The following is an 11710-nucleotide window of genomic DNA, read 5'->3' on the forward strand; positions in this document are numbered from 1 at the left end:
TCTCCCCAGCCAATAACCATACTCTTCCCTGCCCATACCATGTGGTGCTCACATACCCCTTTGCATTATGGATGGTCTCTGGACAGCTACACATCATCTCCCCAACAAGTCTGTAACTTTCCTCAATACAAGAAGAGGACAAGTCTCAAATTCTCAGCACTTTCCAAGACATTAACCACAGAGCTTGCTTGCAGTTGGGGTTCAATAAATTAAACATCCATTGATTGAGAAAAAAGATATTCTCATGGCCTTATCATCTGAATGCAGAAAAATACTTATAATAAACATTAACCCAGTTGAAGGGGAGAAATGCTTTAATTTCAGATGTTCAGCTCTTTAAGAATTTTGTTTTTCAGGCTCCATAGGGACTCTGCAACTCACATAGACTCACCCTCACTGTTTCAAAAGAGAAAATCTCAGCTTGGAGTGGTCTCTGTTCCCACCCGGGGAAGTGGCGGGTGGAGAGACACAATGGCGAGGTGAGGGAGGGAGGAAGAGGGAACTTGGTGGCAGCAGGGTGGGCAGGGTTTAAACCAGGAGTAGGGGAAAGAGAAGAGCAGTGCTGTCATTACATCAGTGAGCAAACAAATCACTTGGGGATCCTAGTAAAATGCAGATCTGGTTCAGGAGTTTGGGGTGGGGTCTGGGATTCTGCATTTCTAACAAGCTCCCAGGTGATGCTGATGCTGTCAGCTCGTGGACCACACTTTCAAGTAGTGAGGATGTTTTCACAGGACAAATGATTCTGAAAAGCTTTGACTGTTTACTTCTTTCCTCTGCAGTCGTTTGTCTTTTGACTGTGAGCAAATTCCCTAAACTCAAACTGGGCAAGTGGGAAACCTTCTAGGAAAATCAGCCAGTTCCCTGGCACCATGACTGTTATTTTTTCCCACCAGGCTCTATTCGATGGTTGACATTTCCATGCAGGAGATATTTCCATTTTACCCCATGAAAGGAGCATGTTGGTCTGGATCCCTGGAGGGTAATTCTGGTTTTGCAATTCTCAATGCATGGGGGAAGTTGCACAGAGGGCCTGGGGTTGCAGATCTGGTCCAACAGAAGCACCGTCTTTAGTCTGGCAGTTCTTGGGATTTCCACTCACTGTCTTCCATTCTTCTGCAGGGGAAATCTGCGCATTCAAGATCCACGGCCAGGAGCTGCCCTTCGAGGCCGTGGTGCTCAACAAGACATCGGGGGAGGGCCGGCTCCGAGCAAAGAGCCCCATCGACTGTGAGCTGCAAAAGGAGTACACGTTCATTATCCAGGCCTACGACTGTGGTGCCGGGCCCCGGGAGACGGCCTGGAAGAAGTCACACAAGTGAGTGGCCTGGCAGAGCTTCCTGGATGCCCCTAACTCCCTCATCCACACCCCTCCTTTCACACACTGATCTTCAGATATGTTTACCGCTTTGTTACACCGTGGTACCCCGGCCCTACTCAACCGCTTGCCAGTTCCTCAGTCTCCTACAGGCATACGCACAGGCTGCTTTCTACGTCTGGAATATTCTATTCCCTCTTCTTCACTTGAAAATACTCCTATTTCACCTTCAGAGCTGAGCTCAGATGTCCTTTCTTCTAGGAAGCCTTCCCTGCAGCCTTGATCAGATCCCTTCCCTGAGCTCCTATAGTGCCATGTGCTTTTCTCTGTCCCAGAACTTTTCATTGTGGCTCATCTCGGCTCTCTCTCCCTTTTGGAGTTTGGCTCAGAGCCTAACACAGAGTAAAAGAGGGTTAAATTCTTACCGAATGGAGAAGTGAATGAATAGAGGGAAGAATGAAGAGGAAACGAGTTGTCTAAAGCTGGGTTACAGGAAAGGACAGAGAATGGGATGAATTCATCTCAGGGCATTGTGAGAGCAGGTAGGGGACAGGAAGGACAGGAAGGACAGAACTACTCAACTATCCCAACTGGCTTGTGGTTTCTCCTTTTACTTGGCTTTGGGATTTTAGTGAGTGTCCCCAGGTACGGGAGGTTGGTGCGATTCCTTCCTTATTGCCATCCCTTCCTTTCTGTGTGTGGTTCCAGGGCCGTGGTCCATATCCAAGTGAAGGATGTCAATGAGTTTGCTCCCACCTTCAAAGAGCCAGCCTACAAGGCTGTTGTAACAGAGAGCAAGATCTATGACAGCATCCTGCAGGTGGAGGCTGTCGACGAGGACTGCTCCCCCCAGTACAGCCAGATCTGCAACTACGAAATCGTCACAACAGATGTGCCTTTTGCCATTGACAGAAATGGTGAGTATCCTGAGAAGACCCTAGTGGGATCAGGGAAACGAATCCACCATCCCCATTTGGGAGGTCCATTGGGGGCTCTGAATGTGCTTGGCAGATGATGCCCCCCTTGCTACCCTTGGTCTAGCATCCATAACACCCAGTTCAGTCCCATGCTTGAAAGAATGAGCCTATGTGATTAGCAGCAGGTCTAAAACACCCCAAAGAAACCTCAGAAAACTGCTTACTGAATGTAGTCTGAAAAACAGTGCCACACATCTGTATACTAAGATGGTTGGTTTCCCGGTAGAATTTTTCAATTGTCATCCAAACGTCTGCCATGCCATCACCTTGACCATATCCAGGCCCCTTTCCTATGTAGCAAGTTGTAACATCATCCCCTACCAAAATAGTCTGTGTCTTGTTTCCAGACGAAGCAATGCTAATGGAGAAGGTGGGGTTTTTGAAACACTTTCTAAACCATAGATTCATTCTGGATTTCATAAAACTCTGACCAATGACCTTTTTGAGAATTTTAACCATAGTGAGAATGAAGAATGAAAGACCCCTTCTACAACACCCCAATCCCAGACTGAACAGAACTCAAAACAGTCCTATAAAGCCAGTTGAGTATTTTCCCCTCACTATGAATAATAATAATTTTTTAAAAAACCATTGTAGTATTCATACCACAACCAGAGGCCCAGTCAACTCAACCCAGTTTGACTGTAATTTTTAATACCTTGATTATAATCAAATACTAATTATTTGTCAAGCACATTGTTTAACTACTAGTGGGAGTTCGTAAGTGTCTGTATGTACCCCCATTTGTTTCCTATAAAATTTACATACTCCACAAGGATTGCAAAAGTTGTAAAACCTGAGTTCATCCACTCTATTGACTGAGTACCAGCCATGGTGCTGAACCCTGGAAAGGAGATAGAGTAGAACTCAAAACAGATGTGGGCCTGCCCACAGGGTGCCTACTACCTAGGGGGGAAAGTAGAAAATCAGGTGGCATCAGGGTGAAGTGGGTACACAAAGCGTGCCACAAACCAGGGTTAGGCAAAAAATTAGCTCTGAGCATCCTGCTGGCCAATGTCTAGAGAGAAATAATACCACCTCCTTGCAAGCCTTCAGGAGAAACCCAGAACTTCTTGATGATGAGACCAGGCAGAAACTTACTCTATGACATCGTCTTCTGTACCCCAAGACTGCGACAGATGCCATCGAAGACGAAAGCCAAGGAGGCACCCTCAGCCCTGACTTCAAGTAACTTGAGATCTGTCTTAAAAGACAGAGCCAAATTCATAAGATGGGAAAAATAATAATAATAGATAATTTTGCCATTAAATGCTCAAATACACGGAAAAGGCAGTTACACACCTGTACATCACTAGATGCCAATTGGGCAGGGCACAATATCAGTGACAACAAAGTAAAGGAGGAAATCCAGGACTTTAATTAAATTTTGGCTCAGAACTTAAAAAGGTGATTTTAATTCATAGAGCCTGTCAGACCTGCTCCTGATAGCTTCTCCCACAGGCCCTATGAAATGGCGAGCGTGTCCCTGCCATACAGACACGCATGTGTGTGTGTGCGTGTGCAAGCATGTGTGTGTGTGCGCGCACACACACACACGCACACACACCATTCCATTAGACATAAAACGACCTATTCGCATTTTTCTCCTCTGGATTTCTATTCCCTTGTGATCAACGGTGCAGTCTCTCCCAGGAAAACTTTGGAATTTGGAGAGTGACAAGTCCATGGAGACTAACAAGACAAGACCGGTGGAGGTGTCTGCACTTGGTGGTCAAGCTCCACTTGGCCTCCTGCCCTGGTTCTGAAGAGCCACAGCTCAAGGAGAGATGAAATGCAAATTCCTTCTTCGGAGGGTAAACTGCCCCAGTCATGAAGATAATTACTCACCTTGATGAGCCATTTCGCTAACATATGCCAATTTATTTCCCTGGCTGTCTCATTAAAAGTGAGTAATGGGCCTTTGCCAGGTCTCTCTGCCTCCAACTTTGGTTTACAACATGAGATGAAGAGGAGAATGAGCATTCCCAGGGAGTGTGGGCACCCGGCAGTGAGGTGTAGAGAAGCGGTTCTACAAGTAATGAAGGCAGGACCTAGGGGCAGACACAGAAGTGACTCCCATTTAATGAGCTTCCCAATTGGCCCTTATCCATTAGTTCTCCCAGCGACCTTTCTGGCTCCTTGAAGAAGTTCTTTGCATGCACATAAGGGAAGTACTGCTGAGTTGAGGCCTATGTTTCCCTTCCTTATGGGTTTAAGAGTATGACGTCTCCCACCCCTCCAACCTGCCAGGCCCTTTGCTTGTAAGGACAGAAGGACCACAGGGAGGATGGAGGACGTGATGTGGGGTTGGCTTGACCTGTCTTTAACCAGAGACTCAGCCTCTTCCCACCAGAGGCCTTTACTTCCCTCCCTTTGAGTTTCTCCCCTGTGAAATCATGGTAGTATCAGTCCCTACCTCATTGTGGGGCTGTGAGGCTTCAAGAGAAGCAATACATTGGGGATCATTATGTTTACAGGGAAACTGGCAAACCAGGAGTGCTTGATGAATGGTGCCACAATTATTAGATATTTACCAGGATGGTTGAGGCATGAGGCTTATTCACACCTCTTGGATTTCCAGGCTGAAATTATTAGCAGGTAACTGTGAGTTGGTGACATCACCTCCCTCTTGGGACATTCTGGGTCCATTTCAAATGACCCCAACTGCTGACCCTTGGCCAGTCTCTCTGAGATAGGCAGGGCTTAGATGCCCATCTCCGTTGGACAAATGGAAACACTGAATCTTAAAGCATAAAGAACTTATTTGACAGCACTGTCACAGTGGTGGCAGAGCTCACATTGGAACTCGGGCCTCCTAGGTGTTGGCCCCAGGCCTTTCCATTAGATTGCTGTTCCTCAGTGATAACTGACAAGAATGAATGGCAATGGTATTTAAGTTTTTAAATACAAAGTATGGGGTGATGTCAGCAAGGCGGCAGAGAAGGAGATCCTAGTCTTCCTGGCTCCTCTTCCCCCAGCAAAGAACAACAATTGGACAGTGATCTATGAATGAAAATAGCTCTAGGAGAGCGCGAGTCCCATTAAAAAGATACTGCAACAAAGTGGATGAAAAAAATGAGAAAAACCACACAAAAGGGGTTAAAAGAACAATTTCATTCTGCTATACCATCTCCTTCCTCAGGCTGGCATTGCTCAGCACAGAGAGATTTCTTGGTTCATAAGTTCCTCTTGCAGAGAAAAGGAGAGTAGGATGAACATCCAGTTTCCCCAGCCTTTCAGAGTACTCCCCAAATGCCAGTTTCAGTGTCATTTCAAATAGCCGGGGTGACCAGCATAGCTATGACATCTGAAGATAGCTGGGAACAACAAATCGGTATCAACTATGGTCCCTAGTGGTCTTCTCTGCAAGGACCCCAGCAACTTTCTCCCCTGAGGACCTCATGGCCACTGCACACCCCTCACAGTTTTCACTGCCAAGGACCCCACCATGTTTGCCATCATGGACCCTGCAACTTCTACAGCTGATGAAACCAGCAGCCAGCACAGCCAAAGGGAACCCTGACAACTTTTGCTACTGAGGGCCCTACAGTTTTTCACTTTGTAGTTTCTAGGTCTTTTCCCCTCTCTCCAAAACTGCCCCAGCTGCTGCTACTGTGGACACAACCCAGGGACCCATTGTACCCACAACATGTGTGCCCCCAAAATAGCCTGGGCCCCAACTACAAGCCTTTTCCTCACTACGTTGTATGTGCCCATGGCTAGCCTTTTAGCCATGCACATCTGAGCAGCTGACCATTGGTCTAACAGCGAAGCCAGGTCTAACAGCTGAGCACACGCCAGGAACTGGCTTGTGCACCCACATGCATGCTTACTGCTAACCCTGGCCTCTGAAGCTGGACACATGCAAGTAGTGAGCTCCACTTTCATCACTGACCCCCACCACTGTGTTTGCACCCACAGCTGGCCCCTACAGCTGCATGCATGCACACCTCCAGCTTGAGCCCCATAGCCGCACACACATATGCAACTGTTCTAACCCCTGTCACTGGCCTCCACTACACATGATCACCAGTGCAACAACTTCATACATGCAAGCCACCAGGCTTGACTTCAGTAGCCACATGTGTGCACACCACCAGCCCCAGATGCCCACAGTGGGCCCTCCCTCAGTCACTGCCATTATATAAATGCCCACAGTCGAGTGTGTACACACCACAGGCCCTGGTCCTCTCTGGTGCCTGCATCAGTACCTTACTGCTGGACCCAGAGATACCACTGAGTATACCTACAGTCCTCTCAGCCACCATGGGATTTAAGTTTCCCACAGTCCTTGTCACACCAAGGAACACATAGTATCCAGTGTCACAAACTTCAACTGCCTGAACCAATCAGACACTGCACTCCACCCCCAAAGATCTTGAGCCACCACACTCCAGGCACTATGCATGATGCCACAGTGCTCTCCAACATTACCCTCACACCCCACAAGTGAAGGTCTTTCCTTACTGAAGCTAGTTCATAAAGACTGGAAGAGATAACTGCTTCTTCAAACATCCAGAACCCTACAAAAGACTACCAGGATCATGAAGGATAAGAAAAACATGACACTATCCATGGAACACAATAAACTGTCAATAAGTTACCAACCTCAAAGAATTAAAGTTGAATTACTGGCAAGGAATTCAAGCTAATTGTTCTAAAGAAACTCTGTGACCTACAAGAGAATACATATAATCTAACTAAATCAAGAAAACAATTCAAGAGCAAAAGTAGAAGAAAGAGATATAAAGCATGAAAAAAATTAAACACATTTTAGAGCTGAAGAATACAATGACAAATAAAAAATGAAATAGAGAACTTCAGCAGCAAATTCAGTCAAACAGAATAAAAATAAGCAAACTTAAAGACAGATCACTTGAAACTGACCAATCTGGGGAGAAAAAGAAGTAAAAAGGAATTAAGAAAGACTATGGAATGTATGAAATATCATCAGGAGAACTAATTTTTGTATTATGGGGCATTTTAGATTGAGGGGATAAAATACTTATTTAAAGGCATAACAAATTACAAGTTCCCAAATCTGGAGGGAGATATGGACATCCAGGTTCATGAAGCCCAAAGTACTCTAATCAGAGTCAACCCCCAAAATATTTTATGAAGACATTTTTTAATCAGACTCTCAAAAATCAAAGACAAAGAGAATTTTGAAAAGCAGCATAAGAAAAAAAAAACAGTATATGACATACAAAGGAATTTCAATGAGGTATTAGTGGATTTCTCAGCAGAAACCTTGCAGTCCAGGATGGAATGAGATGTTATATTCGAAATGACAAAAGGGGGAAAAAACGCCTACCAACTAAGAATACTTTACTTGATAAAGTTATTATTCAGACATTAAGGAGAAATACTTTCCCAAACAAACAAAAGCTCAGAGAATTCATCATCACTGCATCTGCCTTACAATACATGCTAAAAGAAGTTCTTCAAACTGAAACAAAAGGACACTAATTAGCAATACAAAAATATATGAGAGTATAAAATTCACTTGTTAAAGAAAGCATATATTCAAATTCAGAATATTTAATACTATAATGGTGGTATGTAAATCATTTATGACTCTAATTTAAAAGACAAAAACATTAAAATGGGTATAGCCAAAATAACTTGTTAATAGATATACAATATAAAAACATGTGAAATGTGACATCAAAAAAAAATGAGGAGAGTAAAAGTACACAACTTTCATGTGCAATTAAAGTTGTTATCAGCTTAAAATAACTAGTATAACTTTATATAACTGTAAGATATTTTATGTAAGCCCCATAGTAACACAAAGCAAAAAACTGTAGTAGTTACTAAAAAGATAAAGTGAAAGTACTCAAAGCATACCACTACTGAAAACCATCAAATCACAAAGCAAGACAGCAAGAGAGAGAAAGGAACAAAGTATTCGTAAAACAACGACAATACAATGAACAAAATGGCAATGATAAATCCTGGATCATCAATAACTACGTTAAATATAAGTAGACTAAATTCACCAATCAAAAGAAAAAGAGTGGCTAAATAGATTTTTAAAAAAACAACAACAAAAAAAAACCCTAACTATGTAATACTTACAAGAGACTCTCTTCACCTTTAAGAACATGCAAATAATGAAAATAAAGGGGTGGTAAAATATATGTTATGCAAATGGAAATCAAAAGAGAGCAGGGGTAGCTATACTTGTATCAGACAAAATAGATTTTAAGTTAAAAACTAATAACAAGAGACAAAGGTCATTATATAATGATAAAGGGAAAAATTCATCAGGAGGATATAACAATTGTAAATATACATGCTCTCAACATTGAATCACCTAAATGTATAAAACAAATACTAGTAGATCTGAAAAGAGAAATAGACAACAGTATCATAATAGCAAGAGATTTTAATCCCTACTTTCAGCAATGGCTAAGTCATCCGAACAGAAAGTCAATAAGAAAACATTGGGCTTTATTATACTTTGAGCCAAATGGACGTAACAGACATATATATAACACTCCATTGAACAGTGGCAGAATAGATGGTTCACAAAGAACATTCTCCAGGATAGATCATATATTAGACCATTGTTTTGAGCAAAACTCTTCAAGTTTCTCTACCAACTTTGCTAGTAGCTACTGTGCCCAACAGTCTTCAGAAGCCTGGACAAAATAGTACTAACAGGGGAATTCACCTGCACAGATCCCTTTGGGGTCTTGTGATCAGGAGTTGGATTAGAAACATAGCTTCAATGACAAAAACACAATATGAATGGTTTAAGTTTTTAGTATTTATAGATCCTGGGGAGTGTACATGGCATACCTAGAGGCCACACACATAAAGGTCAGGGAGTGCTGGCAGGAGAATAGAAAGGAATTCACAGGCCAATGCATTTATTGGGTTTAGGGCATGATCCAACTAAGTTTCTCATAGGGAATGTTAATTTGTGGGTTTAAAGCAAACAGATGTGAGTTCCAGGAGGTCACACTGTGCCTGAGAGATAGTCACTGTGGGCATATCTGCCCAGTCCATGCCAGGTGTGAGGGTCAGCACTGCAAGTCAAGTAGGTTGTCACTTCCATAGCAAAGTGATCACCAGGAGGCAGTTGTATAAGAAAGTTATATGAACTGGTTACGCAGAGGAACTTGGGGGTGTAGAACTAGAAACTGTGTTAAGGGTGACTGAGTTCTGCTTCTGTTATCAGAAAGTCCAACATATATTCAAGATGGATGCCAAGGCAACATCAAATTTTAAGCATTCACTACAGCCATAAAACAAGTATTAAATTCAAGAAGATTTAAATCATATTACGTATCTTTCCTAACCACAAAAGTGTGAAACTAGAAAAAAATAAGAGAAGAAAAGCTGGGAAGTTCACAAATATTTGACATTAAATAACATGCTTCTGAACAATTGATGGGTCAAAGAATAGATCAAAGGGGAAATTTAAAAAATATCTTTAGACAAATGAAAATGAAAACACATATGAAATCTTAGGAGATGCAGCAAAAACAGCTATAAAAGGGAATTTTATAGCAATAAATGCCTGATTTAAAAAAAAAAGATCTCAAACAACTTAATGTTACACCTCAAGGAACTAGAAAAAGAACAAAGTCCAAAATTAGTAGAAGGAAGAAAATAACAATGATCATAACAGAAATAAGTAAAATAAAGACTAGAAAAACAACAAAAAAGATTAATGACAGTGAGTTGTGGGGAAATTTTATGAGGGGGGAATATGAACAAAATAGACAAAACTTTAGCTAGACTCAGAAAAAATATAGAAGATTCTAAGATAAAATCAGAAATAAAAAAAATATTACAATGAAAACTTTCAAAGAATTTTAAGAGTCTGCTAAGAACACTTACACACCAACAAACTGGGTATTGCAGCATTATTCACAATAGCAAAAACATGGAACCAACTATGCTGCCTATAGAAAGAGCACTTGAAAAAACACTGGATAAAAAAATGTGTACATATACATGATAGAATATTATGTAGCCATAAAGAAGGACAAAATTATGAACTTCACAGCAACTTGGATAGACTTAGATTCTATAATATTCAGTGATCTATCACAGAAACAACTGAGTACCACATGTTCTTACTTATAAGTGGAGCTTGAACAGCTATCATATTACTATAAGAAAGAGATTGGCAGTAGTGGGAAACTGCCAGGGGAAAGGGAGCACACCTCATAAACAAAGGTACCTGCATAATGACCATTTGTATACCTAACCCTCAATTGTACCCCACATCGTTAAAATAATTAAAAAATAAAAGAATTGAATCAGGAAAAAAAAAACAGACAAACAAAAACCTTTAATCAAAGAAAAGACCAAGACCTGATGGCCTCACAGCTGAATCCTATTAGTCTTTCAAAAAATACTAATACCAATCCTTTTTTTCCAAAAAATTGAGGAAGAGTCAGCAAAATACTAGCAAAGTAACATCAGTAGCACATTAAATGGATCACACATCCTGATCAAGTGCTATTTATTACTGGGATGCAAGGAAGTTTCAACATACATAAAGCAATACATGTGGTATATCACATTAACAAAATGAAGGATGAAGATCATATGGTCATCCCAATAGATACAGAGAAAACACTTGAAAAAAATTCAACATCCTTTTATGATTAAAAAAAAACCTCAACAAATAAGATATAGCAGTAACTCCATCAACATAATAAAGACTATGTATCACAAGACCACAGCTAATATCAGACTCAACAATGAAAATTAGAAGGCTTTTCCTCTTAGATCAGGATCAAGATAAGAATGCCCACTCTGTTCACAGATGATATGATTTCATATACAGAAAAATGCTAAAGATCCCACCAGAAAACCATTAGAACTAATACACCAAATCAGTAAAGTTTTAGTATTAAAAAGCAACACATAAAAATTAGTTCTGTTTCTAGACACTGACAGCAAACTATCCAAAAAATAAATCAGGAAAACAAATCCCATTTATAATAGCATCAAAAGGAGTAAAATTCTTAGGAATAATTTAACCAAGGAGGTAAAAGATCTATACACTGAAAACTATAAGACATTGATGGAAAAAATTGTAGATATACCAAGTTCATGGATTGGAAGAATTAATATTATTAAAATGTCCATTCTACCCAAAGCAATAGTAGGAGGGACCCTCTCCCCAAAATTTATTTTTGTTGAAGGCTGGCCCCTTATAGTACATGCTTTGCCATCTAGCTAAGTGTTCTAAGAACCTATCAGCATCAGTGTACCACCTGGCATTGTTGTTGAGAGGCTGCATTCAACTTCAGTGAATTTTTGTTGGAGATTATTTCAGAGCGTTTGCCCATTTCGTGATGGATGATTTACAAGTGTACCTGCCCACACCGCACTGAATGTTCAGCAGTTTTTGACCAAAAATAGCATAACCCCCATGCCCCACCCA

General features: G+C 41.4%; 1 protein-coding gene across 1 annotated transcript in view; it reads left to right on the forward strand.

Moving 5' to 3' along the window:
- CLSTN2 (calsyntenin 2) overlaps positions 1–11710 on the forward strand; it is a 418317-nt gene that overhangs the window by 267522 nt on the left and 139085 nt on the right. Inside the window, exons 3-4 of the mRNA XM_021712857.1 lie at positions 1123–1318; positions 2027–2235. Of these exons, the coding sequence (XP_021568532.1) occupies positions 1123–1318; positions 2027–2235 (405 nt within the window). The remainder of the gene's footprint in view (positions 1–1122; positions 1319–2026; positions 2236–11710) is intronic.

Source organism: Carlito syrichta, unplaced genomic scaffold (assembly GCF_000164805.1).
Source record: "Carlito syrichta isolate Samal-C Ts95f unplaced genomic scaffold, Tarsius_syrichta-2.0.1 Scaffold91100, whole genome shotgun sequence".
Taxonomy (NCBI): Eukaryota; Metazoa; Chordata; class Mammalia; order Primates; family Tarsiidae; genus Carlito; species Carlito syrichta.